The 27,465-nt window shown below is 47.5% G+C and overlaps 1 protein-coding gene across 1 annotated transcript in view; it reads left to right on the plus strand.

Moving 5' to 3' along the window:
* Positions 1–27,465, plus strand: part of ANKMY1 (ankyrin repeat and MYND domain containing 1) — a 69,176-nt gene that overhangs the window by 855 nt on the left and 40,856 nt on the right. The window contains exons 2-8 of the mRNA XM_011929575.1: positions 406–568; positions 2,806–2,995; positions 4,565–4,708; positions 19,255–19,727; positions 22,731–22,947; positions 23,315–23,479; positions 24,798–25,294. Of these exons, the coding sequence (XP_011784965.1) occupies positions 406–568; positions 2,806–2,995; positions 4,565–4,708; positions 19,255–19,727; positions 22,731–22,947; positions 23,315–23,479; positions 24,798–25,294 (1,849 nt within the window). The remainder of the gene's footprint in view (positions 1–405; positions 569–2,805; positions 2,996–4,564; positions 4,709–19,254; positions 19,728–22,730; positions 22,948–23,314; positions 23,480–24,797; positions 25,295–27,465) is intronic.

Raw genomic sequence — 27,465 nt, forward strand, 5'->3', positions numbered from 1 at the left:
GGGGTGCGGGGTTAGGTGGGCGCGGCGTCTCCCGAGCCCACCCTCGAGCGCTGGCTTCCGAGGCCCGTGGCTGAGACCCGCGGTAAGCGGCGCTCCTTGGACGATAGTGGGCGCGGGCCTGGCCCGGCCGCGTGACCGCGACCGCCCTTGCTGTGATTCCCGCCCACGAAGGGACAGGGACACCTGGGGACGCGGGCGAAGTTTGCCCATGGTTCCGACTGGCCTCCCTGAGGACTCCCAGGGATGGTGGCCCGGGGCCAGTGGGTGACGGCCCAGGCTCCGGCGCGGTTCAGGGAGGGTCTTGGGTTCTCTGAGGCTCGGGGGCTGCGGGCGGGGCCTCGGGCGCTCTCCGAGTTCCCGGCGGGAGCCCTGGGGGCAAAGGTGCGGTCCTGACGTTGCTTCCAGGTTGGAAGACCACAGACATGGAAGGGGGCCATGCCTCCTTTAGCTTAGACGACGCAGTCTCCGGGGCTGCCAGCCTCCAACGCCAGCTGGAGGGGAAGGGCGGCGAGACCTCTGCTGCCGAGGAACTGGGGCCCCTGAAGAATGACGCGGTCTTCGCCACAAGGTGCGGGGGACTCTCTGGCAGGGAGGTCCGACCCTGACCTGGGGCCTGGGGTTAGCCGGGATTCTCCTTAAGGCAAGCAGTAAACATCGCTGAACTGTGTTACTCCCTGAGAAACTAGTTTCCGGAGAAATCCGAAAGCCTCACCGCTGTAGCAGCAGCCACTGAGGAAAACGACGATAGATGGTAATGGGAACCTTCTCCTGGCCCTGCCTGCCTGCACGCTCTGCCACCCGTGTCGCCGCCTAGTGGAGGGAGGGGACGTTTCCCTCACGAGCTGGGGCTCCCGAGTTGCCCCCATCTTCACAGCTCTGTCGTTCACAGCAAGGGCTGCTTTGAGCCAGGGGCTGCCCCGGAGCCTCACTGCAGCATCCCAGGAGGTCCCTGTCACCCCATCGTGCTTGTCCCTGTGTGTGGGCTTCCAAAACTCAGTCCCAGCCCTGGTCCAGTGTGATGGGTATTGAGGACCAGCCTCAACGCCACCCGTAGGGTACCCAAAGTCTGGTGGAGACAAAGGATTGAAAAGAGACAGGTTAAGAGTTGAAAGGTGGGGAGCCAGGGGGCCGGTTGCAAAGTGGAGGCTGCAAAAGGCTCAGAGCTCTGGTCTCCACACTATTTATTGACTACAGTCACTTAGATCTGAGAAGCAGATGTTCAGGGTGAAACAGTGAAAGGGTGGCAGTGCGTCATACGCATAATCTATAGCAGTAGCAGTTTAAATGAATCTCCTTTGTGCTCAAACAACATATCTTTAACTTACTGGAGAGTAGCTAGTGGGAGCGGGCTTAACTAGGAGCCTGCACGTCTGTCCACATTCCAGTGCTTCAAAGGAGTGTCTTTCTCCTTGAACACCATGTTTACAGATAAAAGACCGGGTCTCACTCTGAGCATGGGAACATGATGGCGATTAGGAGGCTTTCCTCCTCAGAGGCCTCTTGTGGCTTTCCACAACTTACTGTCCCATATTTTCATGGCCAGTTTATACAGGCACCCCACAAACCCTTTTCCCACAAGCCCTTTTCCCAACAATGGACTTTGGGAGGTGGCTGGGTTTAGATGGAGTGGTGAGGATGGAGCCCATGATGGGATGAGTGTACCTCTGAGAAGCGGAAGAGCCCAGAGTTCCCCCATCCTCTCTCACTACCATATGGGGAGCCAATGAGAAGGCAGCTCCACAGGCCAGGAAGAGGACCCTCCCTAGGCAGGGACACTGCCGGCACCTTGGCCAGGGACTTTCGCCCTGCACAGCTGAGAACGGAAGGCCCGTTGAGATGCCCCGTCCATCTGTGGGGGTCTCAGATGCTCTATCCATCTTTTATGGTCTGAGGCACCCCGTCCACCTGTGCTGGTCTGGGACGCCCTGTCCTTCTGTAGGGGTCTGAGACACCCCATCCATCTGTGGTGGTCTGAGGTGCTGTCCGTCTGTGGTAGTCTGAGGCACCACGTCTTTGGTGGTCTGAGACGCCCCGTCTGTCTGTGGTGGTCTGAGATGCCCCGTCCATCTGTGGTGGTCTGAGGCGCTGTCCGTCTGTGGTAGTCTGAGGCACCACGTCTTTGGTGATCTGAGACGCCCCATCTGTCTGTGGTGGTCTGAGACGCCCCGTCCATCTGTGGTGGTCTGAGACACCTTGTCCATTTGTGGGGGACCTGACATGCCCCATCCGTCTGTGGACGCCCTGTGAGTTATGGCAAATCCACCCTGGTTTGTGCTCCCCTGTGTTGCAGCATACTCCCCAGCCCTGCATCCATCCATCTGTCCACCCATCCACCTGTCCATCCTAGTATGAGCTGGCTGCCTCTCAAGATGCCTTCTGACCTTCCATGGGTCCACATGTATGGGCAGTCTGCTTTCTGTCCAGCTTGGGGCTGGCACTGCTGGCTCTTGAATGAGGACCCTGCTGTGGGCACTCATGTCCTGCAGGCAGCTGGAGTGGGACAGAGGGCCGTCGATCTCAGGAGATGCTGCCAGCAGGCCTGGGCTGGACAGGCCGACGGGCCTGGCAGCATCTCCCCTATCCGTTGGCAGCCTTAGTATGCATTCCACTTCCTTTGTGACCTTGGGCCATCGCTGTACCCTCTGTGCCTTGGTTTTCTCTCCTGTGGAGTGGGGATGCAGCAGCATCTGTCCCGGGGCTGCAGGATGAAATGAGATGTTGAGTTGTGCTCGGGGTTGTGCTCAGCACTCACTGAAGGCACTGCAGCCATCTCGCTCTTCCCTCCCTCTGCTCCTGTCCTTTTAGGGATGTTTCAGCATCCTCTGAGAAGGAAGAGGAGGAATCTGAGGGCCCGCTGAGGGTGCAGGACCTGAAGGAGGCCTACATCCAGCTCGTCCAGGGTGTGCAGGAGTGGCAGGATGGCTGCATATACCGAGGGGAGTTTGGGCTGAACATGAAGCTTGGATATGGCGAATTCTCTTGGCCCACAGGCGAGGTAACTGCTTCCACACTTTCTCCGACTCCTCCCCCAGAGCCTCTGGTGGCTGGCCTTTCTCCTTCCAGGAGTGATGGGACAGGAACTTTTAGGCCCATCAGTAGGAAGGATGCTAGGCTAAAGTTTTTCCTTCTTGAGAAATGTCCAGAGAAAAGCATCTTTCCCAGCTTCCAGAATCACACCTATGGTTTGCTGGGGTCGGCAGGATGAGGTTTGGGAAGCTGTGACTTAAGAAGGTAAGTTCTTATTCTGGGCAAACATTTTAAAATTACGAATTACCATAGCAACTCGTACGTTTACCTTGGTGAACCTGCCTATGTCTAGGCTTAAGCAGAAGGCAGCCAATGTTCTAAAAGACAAAATGAGAACAAGTTTTGCACCCCCAGCCTAGGTCCTGAGCCCACATTCAATGCAGCTGAAACTGAAAAGGCCTCTGTTGGCGCTTGTAATGGAAAGTGCAGGGGTGAGGTAGCCTCAGGCCTGCCTGGATCCAGGGTTCTAATGATGTAACTAGGCCCTCTCTCTTTCCATTTCCACAAGGGGGTTCCAAGACTGACCTTGTTCCATCTGCCCAGCTCCTGGGGGTGGCATCAAACACCCCTGGGAAGGAGAAAGGCTCCAGCAGGATGCTGGTCTGGCTTGGGGATGCATGAACTGGTCAAATCCATCAAGGGTGGGGCAGGGGTAAGGCATCTTCTGGATGGCCAGGCCTGGCCCAGGCTCTGGGGCTGGGTCCCTTGGGGAATCCTCTCTGTAGGGAGAGGGTATCTGTTGTCAGAAGAAAGAGAAGGGACACTAAGCTGTGAAAACTGCCATGCCCTGCACGTCGGGGTCAGGTCTGGGTGGACTGTGAGCATGACGGGCGGACTGTGAGCATGACGGCTGTGTGTGACTCCGTCTGGGTGGACTGTGAGCATGATGGCTGTGTGTGCACTCCAGGCCCATCCTGTTTCTGAGAAAAAGGTGATGCCTGGCACTCAGCATGAGGGTCTCCTGGCTGGAAGCCCTTGTCATGAATGTCACAGTCTGTTTCCCTCCGGGGGCCTTGGTAGAGGGGTAGTCTCTGACACACTCACCCCTGTTGTTTGTGGAGCTCACATGTCCAACCAGTGATGAAGAAGTATAAGTCAGAGTCCTGCCCTGTGCCCACCGGGGCCCAAAGCCAACCTCCAGGGCCAGCCTGTCACCTGTGAATCTAGCAGGGAGCTCAGCAGCATGGGGCTCCTGAGTGGGGACAGGACCCCCCAAACCTAAAGTCAAGGTCACCAGGGAGAAGGCAGGTCTGTGCTCTCCTGACTCAGGATGTCTAGGCAGTTTTAAGCCTCCCCACAGTCCCCCACCTGAGGAGAAGACAGAGAGGGAGCCTGGCTGTCAGGTTGACTGCCTGGTAATCCCTCTGGGTGCTTCAGGTGCCAACTCTTAATAGTTGCATGCCAGGCACCCCTGAGTTCTGCCACAGCCCCGGGTGGTCCCCCTTCATTGCCAACCAGGCATGGTGGCTTGGCCTCAAGGGCATCCCGTCAGGTTCTGGAAGAGCAGCAATTTCTCACCAACTTCTCCATCTCACAGTCATACCATGGGCAGTTTTACCGGGACCACTGCCATGGCCTGGGTACCTACGTGTGGCCGGATGGCTCCAGTTTCACGGGCACATTTTACCTCAGCCACCGGGAAGGCTACGGCACCATGTACATGAAGACACGGCTCTTCCAGGTGAGGGGGCTGCCATGTGCTTGGTTGGGGGCAAAGCGGCTGTGTGTGTCTAGGCCACTGGACAAAAAGATATTTAGGTCCTGGGGAAGTTTATTTAACTACAAGCAACTTTTTTACTTTTAATGATTAAAATGGTACCAATAATAAGGGTATAGATAGAAAATAAAAGCCTCCTTGTATTTTACTCCCCAGCGGGATACTAGCAAATCATTATATATTCTTTAGATTTAAGAAATGCACGTGTTTATTTTTAAATAGGTAAACTGGATCACTGTACACATAATGTTTGAAATGTGCCTTTTTAAATGGATAACACGCCTAGTCTTTCAAATACAGATGCCTTTTCCCCCTTTTATTACAGTATAATTTACAGTAAAATTCACCCATTTTAATATATAGTTCTGAAAGTTTTGACAGTTGTGGGGTTGTGAAACTACTACTGCAGTCAGGATATAAAAAGTTCCATGACCCCCAAAATATTGCCATGGCCTTTGTCATAAATGTCTCCTCCCAACAAACTGTGGCTGATCTATTTTGGCCTAGAATTTTGCCCTTGAGAGAATGCCATATTAATGGTGTCAACAGAAAAAAACAAACTCCGCAAACTATTTTAGAGAGGTTTATTCTGAGCCAATATGAGTGGCTGTTACTGAAACACCAGGGGTTTGCTCTAGGTCTTTCTGCTTCCTGCACAGAAAGCCAATCACTGAGACAATGAGTATTGCCAAGGAAGAAGGCTGTAATTGGCAGGTGCAGCTGAAGAGATGGGAGCTCAATCTCAAATCCATCTCCCTGACTAAAACTAGGGGTTTATATAGCAAGGAAAAAATGTAATAATGTGTGAGAAAGCAGGAACTTGGGATAGGCAAGGAAGCAATCATGGTGAACAAAGGGCCTGGAGTCACATTGAATGCCGTGGTCTGGTGAGTTTTAGTTCATTGATACTTTTTGAGACTGCGTTTCAGGTCTTTGATACTTTTTGAGAGTCCTGAAGGTCTTCCTGAGGAAGGAACTCAGATAAAACAAATTTAAGTTTCAAGCTTTAAGACCAGAAGGGTCAATTTTTATGTTTATCTGGAAAACAACTCTCTGTAGGATTACTGGTCTGGTTTCAGTCCCCCTTTTTATTTATCAGTTCCTCAAATGGGGAATCAGGTCGTGGATCTTTCTGGCTGCTTCATGCTGAGGAGAGGCGTTGTGGGCAGCTCCATACCATGGGTGACCATGTAGGAATCAAAGGTTAATATAGAGTTTTCTTCTAAAAGACAATCTTTCTGTTTCCATTCCCCCACTTGCCTCAAAGACAAATCACAGTAGGACAACCTACTTGCAAAATAAGCATCAGTTTTCTAGTGCCCCGATTACCCACACAAAGTACAGCAAGAACCATGGTTCACATAGGCTATCCTGAACTGGCTTCACTGGAACCTCTCACAAGGCCATTTCAGTCAAAGCCTTGGGAAAATAACCTCCAACTGTATCCCATTATAAAATAAAACAGATTCTTATTAAACATATGCAAACTAACACATTGCCATGAATTAAGAATATTCACAAATAGTTTAAAAATTCTGGAAAAATTAGACAGAGAGAAACATGACTCAAATTTTGTTTATAAATGTATACTCAGTACACTTAAAGTATATTTCAAGGTTATAAATAGCTCAAAAGAAAAAATTATCCTGACTCTGAAAGACAAAAGAAGAATCAGCAATATTTCAAAAAAAAAAAAAAAACATAAAAAGTATTACAGTCTTCCATTAGCTCACTCCATGCAATCAACTCCTGCTCTCCATCATATACTGGATTAGCAATGTGTATGAACACATCAGCCTTCCAATTAGTGCAGTGGAAGTTTTCTCTGTCATTCAATGGCACAATCTCCAAAGTTATTAGAAACCTGAATTCAATAGTCCTTTTCATGAACTCTCCCAAAGAAGCAAGCCCTGGATGGTAGCTGATTATAAGTCACTTTTTTGAGAAAGATCAAAGCAAAACAACAATTGTGGATGACAGAAGTCTTAAGGCAGCCATAGTCAAAGACACAGATGACAAGGAAATTGTTCATTTCTGTGTCATATAACAATTTAACATAATAATAACATAATAATCATTAACTATTACTGACAACATATATTTAGACATATTAGAATTTCAAGAATGTCATAAATCCTGGAACACATATTAATAACATATGTATATAAACATAACCCAAAGAAAGTTAAATACTACCTCACAATTTACAATGCTTCCTGTGTAATTCTAATAAATAAGCCTAATATGTCTGTCTTGGACTTCAGGAAGCCTAATATCCAAGAAAAGTTAATTTAAGAACAAAAATACTGAATTTAGAACTTGAAAATTTGCTGCTGAAAAGCCTGTTTAAGGTTTAAGACACTTGATGTCACAAAATAGGATCGCAAGTTACTATAAAACAGGTATTTAGCCACAATTATAATACAAAAACATTTTCTCTTTGATAGCATACTCAGTTTCCTGAACAATAAGACCTAAACAAAAGACAGTATGACCTATAATGTCAGCACTTTGGGATGCCAAGGTGGGTGGATCACTTGAGGTTAGGAGTTTGAGACCAGCCTGGCCAACCTGGAGAAACCCTGTCTTTACTAAAAATACAAAAATTAGCTAGGCATAGTGGCGCATGCCTGTAATCCCAGCTACTCATAAGGCTGAGGCACAGGAATCACTTGAACCCGGGAGACAGAGGTTGCAGTGAGCCGAGATTGTGTCACTGCACACCATCCTGAGTGACAGAGTGAGACTCTGTCTCAAAAAAAAAACAAAAACAAAAACAAAAAACCACAGCATGAGACTAACTAAATCTGTCTCCCTCTCTTCCTCTATTTTTTATTCTGTAGTTTTACTCAAAAGGTAAACAAAAATCTCATCTCTTACATGAAAAAATTTTCAAAAGAGAAAACCATGTTTTACCTTTGTATGGTGTATTATTAATGTTAAAGTTAATTTTAATAAAGCCTTATAAACAAATCTATCTAATTTTAATCAGTTTAACCATAAGGTAAGATTTCTGTATACTTTTTATAATCTTTTACAATTTTCTATGAAAGACCAGATCAGTGCTCCAAGGAAACCATGTTATTCTGACACATGGGCCCAGACACTGGTCTTGCATTAGTGTACTTTTGATACTAATGTTTAATTTATAGAAAAACTCTGAACTAATACTGCTTCTCAAAATCAGCCCTTAAAATCTCATGCACCCACCACTTCTGCAATAGTCCCTGGGCCTAGAGGGATTGAACAGTTTTGATTTCTGGCCCTGTGTCTCATGAAAGCAGTTCATTTTGGTTGTCTCCTCCTGGGTCTAAAGATGAGGCTTCAACTGGTGTCAATACTAAAGATGTAGCAGAGGTTGGTGCCTTCTTCAGACCCAGGATTCAAAGCCCTGTAACTTAATAGCATAAGGTTTACTCAATAGGATATTTATACTGCAGAAAGTCCTTTCATTCCCTCTGTTACAAATTAAAACACTGTGATTTGGTGTCTGAGTTACTGCCTGCAGTACTTTAAACCACTGTATTAAAGAGTTAGGGTTACCAAAGTAAGACAACTAACTTTTCTTTCCATTATTTAACCTATTTACTGTTTGCCCCAAGAATACTTATCTCTAATCCTAACGTAACATCATATACATTAGGATTAGAGACAAGTTCTGTTCAGAAATAACCCCAAGAAGAGTTTTTTAATTTTACTTTTACATTGAAAATCAGATTTACTTCACCCTCAAAGAGCATGTTTATGTAAAATTAAATGAGTGTTGGCAGCAAGCTGCACTTTTTTTTCCTTAATGGGAAATGGGTTAAAATGATGGTAAACACAAACATCAATTTTGTAAATTCAATATTAATTTCCTTTTCTTTATCTCCTTTCACTTAAATATTATATAACAAAACAGTGACAAAGTAAGAACAAGCACACCCATCTTAATATATGGTTCTGAAAGTTTTGTATAACTTCTTTTCAGCTATTTTAAAAGGATATCATCACATATTTACAAGATTGGTTTCTAGATACAGTACTGACAACTGATTAGGTAACTTGCACCACTAAAATCTTCAAATCAGTGCAACACTTTTGTGTACTTTGTGAGTACACAAATGAAGGCCCATCAGTGATAAATGGCTTAGGATCAAAAATCACTAGAAACTCTCACTTTTTAATTATCATTACTTAATCCAAGTGAATGTCACTTAGTTTTAATAATGGAAAACACAACTAAATTAGTTTGAGAAAAATCCCAATTAATATAATTTCTTTAAGGACAAGGCCAATCTTTCCTAAACATTAAAACTTTGTACCCACATCACAATTTTTTTTTCTCATTACTTAAAGGAAAGATTGGAAACCAACTCAAATTGATTGAATTGAATGACCTTGGAAATAAATAACATTTAAACATTTTTATTCTCACCTATTTTTTCAAGTAACAAAAACAGTGTATGTACTATTTCTGCTCAGAACTTGTAAAACAAAGTCTTCTCCAGATCATTCAAGGTAAACAAAACCAACCACGTTTTAATTGGCTGGTGTGCTCTATCAATTTTTGCAGGCTTGACAAAGGTAGCTTAGGAATTCTAAATAAATAGAACAAATGATGACTTGTTGGAAATACATAGAAATAAAGTGACTATTCACAGAACAAAATAAAAGCCTTCCATTAAAAAACTAAAAAATATCAGTGGTTTTATATATATGATATATATGTATATATAGGTAAAACCCGAAGGCGAACAAAGAGCAAATAATTGAAAATCAAAAGCAAAAACAAGTAAACAGGAAACCAATCCCAGATCTTTCTCCTACTCAGTTATCAGTTGACCTTGGATGCTACAGTATTACCCATAGCCTAAAAGAACACATAATATTTTGTTCCTTGCACACAAATTAATGTCTTTAAGGCTGCCAACACTGCTATATGTTTTGTGCTATTAAGAAATTCACTTCAGGCACATGACCAGTAAGTACCTATCTATGCAGAAGAGCAAATACAGTGTGAAACAAAGCAGTGTAGGTATTTACATGATATTTGGCTCCATGTTAAATCTGGCTTCATGCTTAACTCTTACTAAAAGAAAAGTTGCTGGCTGGGTGCAATGGCTCATGCCTGTAATCCCAGCACGTTGGGAGGCCAAGATGGGCAGTTCACAAGATCAGGAGATCGAGACCATCCTGGCTAACACAGTGAAACCCCGTCTCTACTAAAAAAAATACAAAAAATTAGCCGGGCGTGGTGGCAGGCACCTGTAGTCCCAGCTACCCGGGAGGATGAGGCAGGAGAATGGCATTACCCCGGGAGGCAGAGCTTGCAGAGAGCTAAGATTGCGCTACTGCACTCCAGCCTGGGCAACAGAGTGAGACTCTGTCCCCCCCAAAAAAAAAAAAAATTACTAAACCACTAATGTATTTAATGGCAATATTTCTTAATTTACTTCATCAAGAGTAAGACCTTTAACTTTGAGCAATGTTAATTAGCCAAACTTCTCCAATGTTCTATCAGGTTTTAAATAATATTTTACTATCTAAACTTCTTCAACTTTCTATTTTCGCTGCGTATTCATGAAGATATGAATATGCAGAGACACACAGAGAAACAGGAAAAAACTACATATGCTTTACACAGACCATCTGTGACATGCTTGGCCTTTGTTTTTCCTAAATTTTTTTTCTTTTTTAAGTAACCAATCATTTTAGGACAAAAATTTACCATACAAGATTTCTTTCTTGTGAAAAATTATTTTTTCTTTATAACCTTCCTTAACAAAAATATATCTTCATATCCGTAACTTTCTTCACATCTCTCTCCCCTACTTACTGGTTCCTTTCTACTTTGTTTCATAAATAACCTTTTAAGTCTATAATTTGAATTAACCTTTAGATAACTTTTGAGTTGGACAAAATTCTTCTTTTCTCACTAAGAGCACATCTTCTTTGGTATATTTTATATACAGAATTATAATTAACTATAATTTTTATTCTTAGTAACCTTACATTTTAGTGAAACCCTAGGAAGCAAGAAATCCTAAACTATCAGATATTAGCATTTTATAGATAATAGTTCCACAATTTTTAGAAACATATTTCCCCATACCATAACCTCTTCTTAATTGGAAATGACTTGGGTATCTAATGAACATCAAAAATAATTATAAGGTTTTAAATTACACAAAAAGTTCAACTATAGCACTTACATAATGTATATAAATACATTTTATTTTTAGCAATTTATCTAGATTTTTATGTATCATTTATTTCCTTGTTAACCATTTTATAACCTGTGAATATTAAGTATTCATCTAAATAAGAACCTTAAAGTTAACTACATGGGTATTTTCACCAATAACTGAGAAGACTCAGCTGCTTTCATTAAAATAACAACATTAAATTAGTCATACTTATCAAAAAATTCACAGAAAGATAATTTTGTTTTGGCTGGGTTTATAGTTTTATAACCTCTATGCCAAACCCTGATATCTCGAAATATCTAGCAAAGACAAATATAAAACCCAGATAGAAATATATGCTGACAATTCTGAAGATACTTCTATTTTTATTTTACCTGTAATTTCTTTTCTTTTCTTTTTCTTTTTTCTTTTTTTTTTTTTTTTGAGACAGTCTCAGTCTATCGCCCAGACTGGAGTGCAGTGGCACAATCTCGGCTCACTGCAAACTCCGCCTCCTGGGTTCATACCATTCTCCTGCCTCAGCATCCTGAGTAGCTGGGACTACAGGCACTCGCCACCACCCCCGGCTAATTTTTTTTTTTTTTTTTTTTGTATTTTTAGTAGAGACAGGGTTTCACTGTGTTAGCTAGGATGGTCTTGATCTCCTGACCTTGTGATCCGCCCATCTCGGCCTCCCAAAGTGCTGGGATTACAGGCGTGAGCCACTGGACCCAGCCTATTTTACCTATAATTTCAAAGCCAGTTTGTTTAGTGAAGATTTACTTAAGTCTTGTGAAAACTGCTTGGACTTATTTACTTAATTAATGAAATGGAAAACTAAGTAAATAATTTACCTAAATAAATATAGGTAAATTATGAGTTGAAAATTGCTTGGACTTAATTTATGAGTGCTCTTTTTTTTTTATAAACCAACTTGGTAGACTCAACATATAATAAATGTATATATATAAACACATCTAGACATGTACACACACACACACATACCTACACACAGACACAGATTCAATAGTTTTTACCTTTGAACTCTAGCCATGAGATAGCAATACAAACTCACCGGTCTACAAATTTGTTTACATGGCTGAACTTTGTTAGCCTCAATAGGTAATCCAGTGAAGGCTGTGGACCAAAATTTTGGGTAAAGCAGTTTCCATGGCAGTTTTTTTTTTTTTTTTTGAGATGGAGTCTTGCTCTGTTGCCCAGGCTGGAGTGCAGTGGCATGATATCAGCTCACTGCAGCCTCCACCTCCCAGGTTCAAACAATTCTCTGCCTCGGCCTCCAGAGTTGCTGAGATTACAGGTGCCTGCCACCACGCCCAGCTAATTTTTGTATTTTTAGTAGAGATGGGGTTTTGCCATCTTGGCCAGGCTAGTCTTGAACTCCTGACCTTGTAATCCACCTACCTTGACTTCACAAAGTGCTGGGATTACAGGCATAAGCCACTGTGCCTGGCCCTTTTTTTTTTTCCTTCTGAGGTGGAGTCTTGCTGTCACCCAGGCTGGAGTGCAGTGGCACAATTTTGGCTCACTGCAGCCTCTGCCCCTGGGTTCCAGCAATTCTCCTGCCTCAGCCTCCTGAGTAGCTGAGATTACAGGTGAATGCCACTACGCCCACCTAATTTTTGTATTTTTAGTAGGTGGGGTTTCTCCATGTTGGCCAGGCTGGTCTCGAACTCCTGACCTCAGGTGATTCACCCACCTTGGCCTCCCAAAGTGCTGGGGTTACAGGCGTGAGCCACTGTGCCTGGTCAGCAGTTTGATTTTTAAAGGCCATACCTCCCCAGACTCCAAAGAGCACTTGGGCCAAACAGCAACCCAGAAGAACATCACCTGAAACAGACTAATCCGGCCCAGTCCTGCTTAGGTCCAGTGTGGTGGCTCATGCCTGTAATCCCAGCACTCTGGGAGGTGGAGGCGGGTGGATCACGAGGACAGGAGATTGAGACCATCCTGGCTAACATGGTGAAACCCCATCTCTACTATGAGACCATCCTGGCTAACATGGTGAAACCCCATCTCTACTATGAGACCATCCTGGCTAACATGGTGAAACCCCATCTCTACTAAAAATACAAAAAATTGCTGGGTGTGGTGGCGGGCGCCTGTAGTCCCAGCTACTCAGGAGGCTGAGGCAGGAGAATCGCATGAACCCAGGAGGCGGAGCTTACAGTGAGCTGAGATGGCACAACTGCACTCCACTCTGGGTGACAGAGCAAGACTCCGTCTCAAGAAAAAGCAACATAAAAGCCACACGGAACTCAATCTTGCTTTCCCATTGAACAGCAAACTCTGAATTCCAAAGAATATTGGGGCCAAACAGTATTACGAAAGATTATCAGTTTTCTGAATTTTAATTTCCTATGACACACAAACAATCACCAAAAGACAATCCAACTGCTGCAGCAAGAAAGAAGCCCCAAGAGTGTCCCACCTGAAACAGTCGGGGTGCTTCCTCTCTTCATCAATTGGGCTTGGTCACCGTGCAAACAAAAATTCCTTTGGAATTTCCCAAATTAAGAAGAGCTGATCCTGCTGTCTGGCACTCACAAAAGATACTCACTTTCCCAGACACACACACAACACACAGTTACAAACAAGCTCCCAGGAGTGTCCATACTGAAACAGTTGTGGTGCTTTCCTCTCTTGGTCAGTTGGGCTTGTTGAACCACAAATGGAATGTCCTTTAAAAATGTCCCAAATTGAGAGGAGCAGATCCTGCTGTTTGGGCCCACAAAGGACACTCACCTATCTTGATGCAGATGTCGAATTTCAAAGACAGTGCTTCTGAGGCAGTCAGGAATGCTTCTGGGGCTGGCAGCAGAGGGGCCAGAAAGAGACAGGTACGCACCTCCAGCCAGAATTGGGCTGGCGTCTGTTTAGGAGGGCTTCTGAGACTTCAGGCCTTCAGCAGCTGATCCGCAAGCAATGCATTCCCTGTCAGGGAACCAAAATCTGTTACCAAAACACCACAGGTTCAGTCTAGGTCCTGCTGCTCACCCCACAGAAAGCCAGTCACTGAGACCAGGAGTATTGCAAAAGAAGAAGGCTTTAATCGGGTGCTGCAGCCGAGGAGACTGGGGCTCAGTCTCAAATCCATCTCCATGACTGACTAGAACTAGGGGTTTAGATAGCAGGGAAGAAATGTAACAACGGATAAGAAAACAGGAACTCAGGAGGGGTAAGGAAGCAATCGTGGTGAAAGAGGGCCTGGAGTGATCTGGTGAGTTTCAGTTCTTTGATGCTTTTTGAGAGGTCGGGGGTTCCTTTCCTGAGGAAAGAAGCACATAAAGTTTCAAGCTTTAAGACCGGAAGGGTCAATTTCTGTGTTTATCCTAAAAACTGCCTGTGGGACTGTTGGGTCAGTTTGATGACCGTGGCTCAGGGAAACACAATCTCAAGGAGTGCTGACAAAGTGTGCCTGAGGCAGTCAGATCAGTCTTATATGTTTAAGGGAGAGAAGAACTACAGCAAAGACCTAAATCAATATATGGAAAACATACATTGGTTAGGTCCAAAAAGGTGGGATGTCTGGAAGAGGAGGCTTACAGGTTATAGGTGGATTCAGGGACTCTGTAATTTGCAGTTGGTTAAAGGCTCTATCTAAAACTTGGAGTCAGCACAAGGGAATGTTTTAAGTTAAGGATGCTGCATAGCAAGATTGATGGTCTGCAGGTGTGGCCTATTGGGGAAAACCCCACCACCGATATTTATCATGGGTTCTTTTCTATTCCCTAAGCATCTTGGCTGGTTTGAGAAATAAAGGGAAAGAGTACAAGAGACAGAAATTTTAAAGCTGAGTGTCTGGGGGAGACATCACATGTGAAAACCAGCAAGTTTTTATTAGCAATTTTCAAAAGGGGAGGGAGTGCACAAATAGGGTGTGGGTCACAGAGATCACATACTTTACAAGGTAATAAAATACCACAAAGCAAAGGATGGGGTGAAATTAAAATTGCTAATGAAGTTTCAGACACTCATTGTTATTGATAACATCTTATCAGGAGACAGAGTTTGAGAGCAGACAACCTGTCTGACCAGAATTTATTAGGTAGGAATTTCCTCATCCTAATAAGCCTGGGAACACTACAGGAGACCGGGGCTTATTTCATCCCTTCAGCTTCAACCGTAAAAGGCGGTCACCTTAAGGGGGCTGTCTATAGACCTACTCTCCAGGTGCATTCTCTTTCTCAGGGATGTTCCTTGCTGAGGAAAAGAATTCAGCGATATTTTTCCTATTTGCATTTGAAAGAAGAGAAATATGACTCTGTTCCATCCGGCTCACCGGCAGTCAGTTCAAGGTTACCTCCCTTGTTCCCTGAACATCGCTGTTATCCTGTTCTTTTTTCAAGATGCCCAGATTTCATATTGTTCAAACACATATACTCTACAAACAATTTGTGCAGTTAATGCAATCATCACAGGGTCCTGAGGCGACATTCATCCTCCTCAGCTTATGAAGATGACGGGATTAAGAGATTAAAGACAAGACAGGCATAGGAAATCACAAGGGTATTGATTGGGGAAGTGATAAGTGTCCGTGAAATCTTCACAGTTTATGTTCAGAGATTGCAGTAAAGACAGGCGTAAGAAATTATAAAAGTATTAATTTGGGGAACTAATAAATGTCCATGAAATCTTCACAATTTATGTTCTTCTGCCGCGACTTCAGCTGGTCCCTCTGTTCAGGGTCCCTGACTTCTCACAACAGTGGCCTTGCCATGCTTGGCCTTAGGTTCTGTTTGTAATTGAGTATCTTATTGCCACAAAGCGTCTGTTTTGTCAGCCTTCTTGTCTCTGTTTTAACATTAGTGCTGGTCAGTTGTGTCTAAACTCCAAAAGGGAGGGGTTATAGCAAGGTATGTGTGACTTTCCTTCCTGCTATGGCCAAGCACGCAGTTTTTCAGGTTTTTCTGGGGTCCCCTTGGCCAAGAGGGGGTCCAGTCAGTCTGTTCAAGGGGTTTGGGATCTTATTTTTTGTTTGCAGTGAAATCACACAATGTGCAGCCTTTTGAGTCTGGCGTCTGACATTTAGCATCATGCATTTGAGATTCATCTCTTTGTTCCAGGAGTTTGTTCCTTTTTATTGCTTAACACATTTTCATTGTGTGGAGCTACCGTGGTTTATTCTTCTGATGAAGGACATTTGAGTTGTTTCCAGTGTTTGGCAATTATGAATAATCCCATTGTTAAAAACTTAAGCCAAATTAAATTTAAAGGAGTTTAATTGAGCAATGAACGATTCATGAATCGGGCAGCCCCCAGAATGACAGCAGATTCAGAGACTCCAGCACAGCCACATGGTGGAAGAAAATGTATAGACAGCAAGAGGAAGGTGAAATACAGAAAACAAAAGTGAGGTACAGAAACAACTGGATTGGTTGCAGCTCAGTGTTTGCCTTATTTGAACGTGGTTTGAACAGTGGCTACATTTGATTGGCCAAAACTCAGTGATTGGTGCGGGTGTGGGCTGTGGTCAGTTTACACCTCCTCTTGTTATAGTTCATGATGTACAGAAAAACCTTTCCACCAAACTGAAATATGTAAGGAGGCAAGTTTAGGCTGAACTTGGTTTAACACCATTATAGACATACACATTCAGTCATTTCTGTACATGTCAACATGAAGCATAGGTCTCCGTGTCGCTTGGGTAGATACTTGGGAGTGGGACTGTGGGGTCATGTGGTGACTGCTTAACCAAGTGGCTGTTGTCAGCTTAAAGGAAGAGACTGAGGCAAGATTTAATGTAAGTAGAGTTTCGAGGACTGCAAGGTTTGAGGACTGCAGCCAGAGAGAAATAAATTAAAGTTGCCCTGAATACATGCTCCAATTAGCAGCAGTTACAAGTGAAGTTTTAAAGGAAAAAAGAAGGGGAAGTTCTTAGGTTATCTACCAAGAATTTACATTGGTTCATTAAAATCACAGGAGCTATTGACTGGATATTGTTTTTTGTATCAGAAATCCTACATACATGAAGACAATAGGTGAGGGTCACATTGTGGAACTTGTGATAACATTTTGGGTAACTTATCAGCAAATCTGGAAACTATAGGTAAAGAAAGGAAAAACAAAATGCCTTGAAACAATTACCCTGGGCTTGGCTGCAGGGTCAGGGTGGGGGCCTGACCGAGGCCTCTTGCTGGTGTCTCTGGGCCTCATCACTTTAGCCAACCTCACATTCCTCAGGCTGCCGTGAGATATCGGGAGAACCTGCTCCCAGTGTTCAACATGGGTTCTTTTCTATTTCCTAAGTGTCTCGGCTGGGTTGAGAAATAAAGGGAAAGAGCACAAGAGAGAGAAATTTAAAGCTGGGTGTCTGGGGGAGACATCACATGTCGGCAGGATCCGTGATGTTCCCCGAGCTGTAAAACCAGCAAGTTTTTATGAGCGATTTTCAAAAGGCGAGGGAGGGCACGAATAGGGTGTGGGTCACAGAGATCACACACTTCACAAGGTAATAAAATATCACAAAGCAAATGGAGGCAGGGTGAGATCACAGGACCACCGGAGGAGGCGAGGCGTCCCAGAAGCAGAACCACTGGGTCTGGGTTGTAGCCCCCTTGACCTCAACACTAATCATGGGGGCTGTTTTCTTGCTACTGCCTCCTTGCCCATGGCCCCCTTTTCTTGCTCTACCCCCAAGTTTTTCCTGGCCCATCTGATCTAGTGACTTATGCCTCCTCAGGGGGCTCTCTGAAGCTCCTGGGGTGAATGTGCAGCCCCCTTGCTGTGCCCACCAGGCCCTCCAGACCTGCCTGGTACCTGCCCGTGGCCCCACCTCACCTGTCACTTCTCTCCACCCCCACCCCACTGAGTCACCTCAAAGGCTCTTCTGGAAACAGTCCCACTGCCCAACTCCCTTGCAAAGCAAAGCTAGCCCGAGCACGCTTTCCTTCATTTCGTTTTCTGCCTCCTCTTCCGGGCTGCAAGCTGCTTGTGGGCAGGGGCCTCATGAAGCTGCACATCCCCAAGCGCCCAGCCTGGGGTTGCAGCTGGAGATGCTCAGGCAGGTGTGTTGTACGGGTGGTGTATTAGGCCATTCTCACATTGCTGCAAAGAAATACCCGAGGCTGGGTAATTTATAAAGAAAAGAAGTGTAATTGGCTGATGGTTCCTCAGGCTGTACAGGAAGCGTGGCTGGGATGGCTGCAGGAAGCTTCCAGGGATGGTTGAAGGTGAACGGGGAGTAGGCACATCATGTGGTGGGAGCAGAAGCAAGTAGGAGAGGAGATGCACATGTTTTTAAAACAAGCGGATCTCGCGAGAATACCCTATCTTGAGGGCAGCACCGAGGGGATGGGGCTAAACCATTCATGAAGGATCCACCCCTGTGATACAGTCACCTCCCACCAGGCCCCACCGGCAACACTGGGTATTACAATTTGGCATGAGATTTGGGTGGGGACACGGATCCAAACTATATCAGGTGGAGACCTCTGAGATAGGAGTGTTCCTGTTTCATAGATGAAAATGCGGGCCCCGGGGAGGGAAGCATCCCTGCCACCCACTGTTGCAGGCCTCAGTGCCTTTTCCTGTGCTGTCTCCTCTGCCCACTGTGCCCTCCAGGTATCTTTCAATGCCATCTCAGGAAGATGCGCCTCCCCTGGGCAGCAGGCCCCTGACGGTGCTCCCTGCCCTGGGCACCTGGCAGTGGCCCCTCACTGGTTGTTTTGTGAGGCCCTCCTGGATGCCTTCTTCCTCTCCTGCACTGTGGTCTCCACTGCCCACATGCAAAGGCCTGGGAGATGCTGGGTTCCCGGAAGCGAGGATTGGCTCCCCTTCTTCCTCTGTCCCCCTCTTTCTCCTTCCCTTTCCTCCTCCCCTCCTCCCCTCTTCCCTTTGGCCTCCTCTCCTGCTCTTCCCTCCTTCCTCCTCTTCGTTTCCTCTGTCTCTTCCTCCTTTTCCTGCCACTTCTTGGATCATACCGGACCTGCTGCCTGCACATTTTGTCCCCACCCACTGCTGCCCCCTCATGTTGGGGTGTTTGGGCTGGGTTCCCTGAATTGAACCCACACCTGGTGTCTCTGACATGCTTTCACCATGAGACCTCCATCATGTCCTCACCTCAGAGGCCACTGAGACCTCCCTGGCCGCCCCCTTGCCCCTCCATGTGCTCTCCAGAGTGCCCTCCTTCCTGTCCCTCGGGAGAGCTGGTCCACCTCGGTCCCTGGGCAGCACAGCCTAAACCTCCAGAGATGTTTACTGGGTGAATGCATGCATTTCTTGGGAAAGTTTTCTTTTTGGGATTTCTTTTGACGTTACAAGCCTGATCACAGCGTGCAGCTGGGTCGTGCCATCTCTCCTCGGCCTATTGCGCTTCCTTGGCAGGGGCTGTACAAAGCAGACCAGCGGTTTGGACCAGGCGTTGAGACCTACCCCGACGGCAGCCAGGACGTGGGGCTGTGGTTCCGGGAGCAACTCATCAAGCTCTGCACCCAGATCCCCACTGGCTTCTCCCTCCTCAGCTACCCTGAGTTCTCTGGCTTCCTCACCTACAGCCCTGCCAGGATCAGCCTCTCAGAAGAGGAGAAAACAGAGTGGGGACTGCAGGAGGAACAGGACCCCTTTTTCTATGAGTATAAGCGGTTTCTTCTGAATGACAACCTAATGCTGCCTCCGGAAACGTATGTCTACTCAACTGACTGTGACCACCTGCCCATGACAAGCTCCTTCCGCAAAGAGCTGGACACCTGCATCTTCCTCAATGAAATTCCTCCATTCGTTGACGATGGAGAACCCTGGTTCATAATCAATGAGACCCCTTTGTTGATCAAAATCCAGAAGCAAACTTACAAGTTCAGGTGACCAGTCTGCTGCCGCTCCTCCCCCAGGGCCCCGCACTGTACAGGCTGTCCCTAGGCAGGTTCCTGAGGCCCCGAGCCAGCTGCCACTGAGGGTGCTCCCTCAGGGTGACCTAAACATGCTCCTCCCATTAAGTGACTGATGTGGGCCATAATGAAGGGAGGGAAAGTCCCTGCTGGCTCGAGCTGGGAGGCAGGCTGGGCCCTGGGGCCCTGGACGTCTGTGCAGGGGAATGAGGGTCTCAGGATCCCACCTGCCCACTCTTGGGGACATTGGGGACAGGAATGATCAGGAGGTGGATTGGTGAACATGCAGCCAGGGGAGTCCCGAGGCTGGTGTGGAACCTGGGGCAGATGTGGCTGGGGAGAAGCTCCTGAGTCCATGGAGCTGCGGGTGAGTTCTGGCCCTGGGCCCTGTGCATTTCCCCTTGTGCAGGCCGTAGCTAGTGTCCTGCCCCCACGATTGCATCGGTGCCTAGGTGTTCCATGGGCCAAGTCTCCTCTCAGGGTTGACATGGAGAGCAGGGTTTGTTGTTACTGTTATGTGGTGGTAAGGGATCTGCCTGAGAGCCAAGGGTGGGAGCACAGGGCAGTAGTGGTGTTGGGGCCCAGCCAGGCCTTCGACTTGTCCAAGGATGGCATGAAAAGATGCTCTGCTCTGTTGGTCTTCCAAAAACCCTCCTACCCTACCCAGTGCCCCAGGAAAGTCAGCCACCACCTAAGGAAAAGTGTTTAATTTTTTTGGTGGGGGAGGCACAGAGTCTCACTCTGTCACCCAGGCTGGAGTGCAGTGGTGCAATCTTGGTTCACTGCAACCTCCGCCTCCCGGGTTCAAGCAGTTCTTTGCCTCAGCCTCCCGAGTAGCTGGGATTACAGGCGCCCGCCGCCACACCCAGGTAATTTTTGTATTTTTAGTAGAGCTGGGCTTTCACCATATTGGCCAGGCTGGTCTTGAACTCCTAACCTCATGGTCCACCCTCCTTGGCCTCCCAAAGTGTTGGAATTATAGGTGTGAGCCACTGTGCCCGGCCGAAGTGTTTAATTTTTAGAAGTTAAAATATTCAAGAACACTTTAATTCCTTTCCTAAATATTGACCTCAGATGTCACTAAACTTTCAGAATGCATATTTTCTGAGAATAAGTGGCTGCTTTTTCATTCATCAATCCATCCACCCACCCAATCACCCACCCACCTACCATCCAGTCCACCCATGCAACATCCATTCATTCAAGCATCTGTTCATCTACCCACACACCTACCCATTCATCTACCCACCCACCCATCCATTCATCCATCAGTTCATGCATGCAATATCCATTCATCCAGCCATCCATTCATCAACCCACCCACCTGCCCATTCATCCACCCACCCACCCATTCAGTCATCCATCAATCCACCCTTGCAACATCCATTCATCCAGCCATCCATCCATCTATCCACCCACCTACCCATTCCCCCACCCACCCATCCATTCATCTTATCAATCCACCCACACACCTACCCATTCATCCACCCACTTACCCATCCATTCATCCATCAATTCATGCATGCAATATCCATTCATACAGCCATCCATTCATCTACCCACCCACCTACCCATTTGTCCACCCACCTACTGGTCCAGTCATCCATCAATTCACCCTCGCAACATCCATTCATCCAGCCATCCATTTGTCTACCCACCCACCTACCCGTTAATTCACCCACTCGCCCACCTTTCCATCCATTCATCCATCAGTATACTCATGCAATATTCATCCACCCACCCACCCCTTCATCCATCAGTCCACCCATGGAGCATCCATTCATCTAGCCACCCATTCATCTACCCATCTACCTACCCATTCATCCACCCACCCACCCATCCATTCATTCATCAGTCCACCCATGCAACATCCATTCATCCAACCATCCATTCATCTACCCACCTACCTACCCATTCATCCACTCACCTACCCATCTATCCATCCATCAATCTATTCATGCATCCACCTACCCACCCATCCATTCATCTATCAATCCACCAATGCAGCACCCATTCATCCACCCACCCACTCATCCATCTATTCATCCATCCGCCCATCCATCCACCCTCCCACCTACCCATTCATCCATCTTCCCACCCACCTGTCCATTCATCCACCCACCCATTCATCCATCAATTCACTCATGCAACATACATCCACCTACCCAACCATCCATCCATCCATCATGCAAACATCAACTGTAATTGTAATTGTTGACAATTACAACTGGTCCTCCTGTGTGGACCAAGCTTGTACAGGGTGAGTTACAAGATAAGGCAGGGAGTGGGCAAGAAAGATAGGGCCTGGGCATCCCCTAAGAGACCCTGAGCTCCACTACAGATGCCAAGTGATACGTGTTCTTTACTCGTCACTTGCATAGCGGCCTGGGGCCCCGAGACCTGCCCTACCAGCATTGTGCAGGCAGAAGACTGTTAGGTACAGAAGCAACTGTAATGCACAGGTTCTCTATTGTGAAAAGGGGTTGTGTACACACCAGGAGGCATCAGTGCTGTGTGGTGAGTAAGCCATGAGATGTGCGTGTTGTCTACTCAGACAAAAGTGTACGAGCAGAGGGTGGAATGTGGGTGTTGGTACTGAGACTGGACCCACATGTATGTTGGCCTCCTTCCTACCCAGCACCTTTGCTGTTATAGCCCATTTCTTAGCAAACACCCAGTGACCCAGATGAATGAGAGATGCATGGGTGTACTCGCAGCCAGCACATTCCTGCTGGGACAGACATGTAGCCCAAGCATCTTGACATCCAAGTGGCATGTCCACACCACCATGTGCAACCTAGTGGATCATGAGCAGCTGGGGGTGCAGCTGCCAGCACTCAGGATGCCTGAGGAGTGAACAGTGGGGGGCTCAGCCACAAGAAGGGGAGGCATTGGAGGGAGGTGGCCCAGCTGGACCCTTTCTCATGGGAGGTGCAGAACCTGGTCTAGGACCACTGAAAGTTGTTGTGTTGCCAGGAACAAGCCGGCTCACACCAGCTGGAACATGGGCGCCATCCTGCAGGGGAAGCGCAGCGGCTTTGCACTCTGTGGGCCCAAAGAGCGGCTTTCCACGGAGATGATCCTAAAGGCTGAGGAAGGGAACCACGACTGGATTTGTGGGATCCTGAAGGACAACTTTGCCAGTGCTGACGTGGCAGACGCAAAAGGCTACACTGTGCTCGCTGCGGCTGCTGTAAGCCCCCCACCCTCCTGGCTGGTGCCCGCAGGAGCTTAGCTGTGAGGGTCACACACGTGGGTGGCCCTCTGTGGGCCCCTCTGCAGGAGCAGAGCTGAGGTACATGGGGATACTGATGTGTCCACACCTCCACCTCACCGTTCAGCAGAAACCCCCTCAGCTGAGCGTGGCACTCATGGTCCTGTGGAGAAGGGTTTGGGGCAGAGTGCCCATTCCATTCCTTTGTCCCACACTTGTCCCTTTGCTAAGCTCCCGAATGAGCACCGGTTCCTGCCCTGCCATGGGGTGGCCTCATGAGGGCATCAGGACGCCCAGTGACCCTTCCCAGGTGCATCCTCCTGAGTCCCGCCTCACCTCCCTCCAGACTCACTGCCACAATGACATTGTCAACCTTCTCCTGGACTGTGGGGCCGACGTGAACAAGTGCTCAGATGAGGGTCTCACGGCACTCAGCATGTGTTTCCTCGTCTACTACCCTGCCCAGTCCTTCAAGCCCAATGTTGCTGAATGGACCATGCCCGAGCCCCAGGTCAGCCCCCGTTGGTCACCGTACCACCAACTGTCCCCCATTGTCTTCTCTGTCTCTCTAAGTGTCCACCGAGCCTCCTCCGTCCTCCTGTGTGCACCAGGCTTGTACAGGGTGAGTTACAAGATAAGGCAGGGAGTGGGCAAGAGAGATAGAGCCTGGGTATCCCTTAAGGGACCCTGAGCTCCACCACAGTTGCCAAGTGATGTGTATTCTTTATGCATCACTTGCATAGCAGCCTGGGGCCCTGAGACCTGCCCTGCCAGCACTGTGCAGGAAACAGGTACTGTGGAGGGAGAGTGGGCATCCATGACAACGCCACCAAGATGGGGCTGAGAATCTGCATGCCTAACAGTTTCCTGGCAGTACCAATGTTACTGAAACACCAGGGGTTCAGTCTCAGTCCTGCTGCTCGCTGCACAGAAAGCCAATCACTGAGATGCCAAGTATTGCCAAGGAAGAAGGCTTTAATCGGGTGCTGCAGCCAGGCAGATGGGAGCTCAGTCTCAAGTCCATCTCCCTGACTGGCTAACACCAGGAGTTTATGTAGCAGGAGAGAAATGTAACAATGTGTAAGAAAACAGGAACTAGGACAAGGCAAGGAGACATCTGGTGTGGTGATCTGGTGGGTTTCAGCTCTCTGATGCTTCCTGAAGGTCCTTTCCTGAGGAAGGAACTCAGATAAAACAAATACGAGTTTCAAACTTTAACAGAAGAGTCGATTTCTATGTTTATCCAAAAACAACTATCTGTGGGACTCTTGGGCTGGTTTCACCGATACCTCTGGTCCAGGGGCCACACTTTGGAAACCATGGCTCAAAACACAAGCAGATCAAGGGCAGTGCCGTGTGACAGAAATAAAACATGTAATTAAAATTTGGGAAGTAGCCACATGAAAAAGTAAAACAGGTGGAATTAATTTTAATAATATAATTTAGCCTAATGTATTCAAAATCCAATCATGTTGGTGTATGATCAATATAAGCAGCATCATTAAGGTATTTGCCTTCGTTTTCCAACCTCTCCTTCACTCCTAAGCACCTGGGTGTGGATGGGCCACATTTTGTGAGCTCAGCAGCCATGTATAGGGCCATGCAGCCCGGGGTGTGGCCTGGTCAGGTGCAGGCTTCTGTGCGATACCTTCACAGGGTTTTTTTTTTTTCCTCTTTGAGGGTTTGGGAAAAGCTGTCCTGGTCTTTTCAGCCTAGGTGCTTTGAAGACAGCTCTAGGCCACGAGCATTGGTCCTTGCTGAAGAAGGTACTAGAATGAGGTTGTCACCCCCAATTTCTTCTAATGACACTTTTTTGGTTGTTTCCAAAGGAACCTCCAAAATTCCCAGTTGTTCCAATCCTTTCATCATCATTCATGGACACAAACCTGGAGTCTCTGTACCATGAGGTGAACGTGCCTTTCCAGGGTAGCTGTGAGCTGAGGCCACCGCCAACACCACCACCACTGCCACACATCTTGGGCAGCCAGGAGGGCGGCCACTCCCAGGACACTGGGCAGCCTGGGGAGTCCGTGGACCACAGGAGCAGCTCTCTGAAGGGGGACTCCCCGTTGGTGAAGGGCAGCCTTGGCCATGTGGAAAGTGGGCTCGAGGATGTGCTGGGAAACACAGACCGGGGCACTCCGTGCAGCACTGAGACGAACTTTGAGTCCAACGTGTGTGTGTGCAACTTCTCCATCGAGCTCTCACAGGCCATGCTGGAGAGGAGTGCCCAGTCCCACAGCTTGCTGAAGATGGCCTCACCCTCACTGTGCGCCAGCAGCTTCGACAAAGGGACCATGCGGAAGATGGCACTGTCCATGATCGAGTAGGTCGTGGTGCCAGGGGGCGGGGGTGCAGGGCCACCATCAGGGCTGAATCCTAGGCACAGCAGACCCACGTCTCTTCCCTGTGCCAGCAGGAGGCGTTGTGTCCAGAGATGTGTGTCTGAATGTGTGAGCATCCCTGTGTTGGTGGCTCCACGCCATGGCCGAGCCTGTGGGGGTTCCAGCCTGTGGGGGGCTGTTTTCAATGCCACCCCAGCCCTGCTCTGGCCTTTGGCACTGGCCTGAAGTGTCTCTGTGGGAGCCTCAGCAGGGGCCACAGTCCAGGGTCCTATCCTAGCCATGGTGCATGTGAGTGACACCTGCCCAGGCAGCCCACACACCCCTACTGCCCACCCTGTCTATACCAGTGTGTCTCAAAATGTGGTCCATGCACCCCTGGGGGGTCCAAGACCCTTTCAGGGAGTCTGTGGGGTCAGAACGATTCTCTTGATAACCCTGAGACTCTGTTAGCCTTCTCCTTGTGTTGACATTGGTGGATGGTATGAAGACAGGGAAATGCAGACCACCAACCCCCAGCCTGCAAGGCAGCAGTGCCCAGCCTGCATGGGGGCATGGTATTCCTTCGCCACAATGTGCACTTGGGAGGATGCCTGTCTCACTGAAGAATGCCTTTGACAAAGCAGAAAAGCAGTGACGAACTGCATTAAATCTTGCTCCTTGAGTATACACCCCTCGAATATTCTGGATCAGAAAACCGGGAAGGACACTGATGTGCATCTGCCATAGACCAAGGCACACCACTTCCCTGCAAGAATCGCTTCCCCCAGGGCCAGAGTAGCAAACAGAATGTGGTATCTTCCTTAACCTCCTGCCCCGTTTTTGATCAGGAGAATGACCACTGGTATGTGGCTGTTCATTCTCCTGAACACAGCCTACCGCTTTAAGGAAAACATATGACACTATTTGTTGCTGGTGAAATTTACGTTTTCAAGTGGAGAGCAGAATTTTGGACACTTGTATCCACCACCAAGACCTTCATAGCTTCCTTTGATATGTGGGTATTCAGAGGTTTTTCGGGTGAGATGGCGTAGCAGAACTTGGCCACACGGCCAAGTTCTGATGTCGAACCATCGCCAGGTGGATGAAGATCCATTGACAGTGAGAGGTGGGTCCGTGGCCTTCAGTGCAACCAGGTGCAGAAGGCTGGTTGATGAGTATCCAGCTCCACCAGGTAGCTAGCTCACCGCCCCCAGCCTGGGTTCATGTAGTTCAAACAGGAAGACCATGATGATCAGAAAGGCTGCTCAAATACTCCTTCATCCAGCCGCGTACCTGGGGGAAGCTGGGTCTCCACTCACTTCCACCAAGGCTGCAGCAGAGCAGATGGGGGAATCCAGCGAAGGTGGAAAACAGTGCCACCCTTCTCCCTAACTGGTTTTGCTTTGTAAAATAACGTTTTGTGACAGTATTACTTATTGGTAACACGCAGTGGGTTTGTTTGTTTGTTATGGTTAACAAGTTGGTGAGCATTATTGAGAGGTGAAGCCATTCGAGCTTCTGGGTCGGGCAGGGCCTTGGAGAACTTTTGCGTCTAGCTAAAGGATTGTAAATGCACCAATCAGCGCTCTGTGTCTAGCTAAAGGATTCTAACACGCCAATCAGCACTCTGTAAAATCGCACCAATCAGCACTGTGTCTAGCTAAAGGATTGTAAATGCACCAATCAGCACTCTGTAAAAATGCACCAATCAGCGCTCTGTGTCTAGCTAAAGGATTGTAAATGCACCAATCAGCACTCTGTGAAATGGACCAATCAGTGCTCTGTAAAATGGACCAATCAGCAGGATGTGGGCGGGGCCAAATAAGCAAATAAAAGCTGGCTGCGGTCCACCCCACCTCCCCGCCCTGCTTTCCCCAGCCAGCAGCAGCAGCAACCTCCTTAGGTCACCTTGCACGTTGTGGAAGCTTTTTTCTTTTACTGTTAACAATAAGTTTCGCTGTTTGGGTCTGCACCACCTTTACGAGCCGTAACACTCGCCGTGAAGGTCTAGGCTTTATTCTTGAGGTCAGTGAGACCATGAACTCACTGGAAGGAAGAAACTGGACACATCTGAAGGAACCAACTCCAGACCCACCATCTTTAAGAGCTGTGACACTCACCGCAGGTCTGTGGCTCCGTTCTTGAAGTCAGCAGGACCAAGTACCCACCAGAA

This window comes from Colobus angolensis, unplaced genomic scaffold (genome assembly GCF_000951035.1).
Source record: "Colobus angolensis palliatus isolate OR3802 unplaced genomic scaffold, Cang.pa_1.0 Scaffold82, whole genome shotgun sequence".
In the NCBI taxonomy this organism is placed as follows: Eukaryota; Metazoa; Chordata; class Mammalia; order Primates; family Cercopithecidae; genus Colobus; species Colobus angolensis.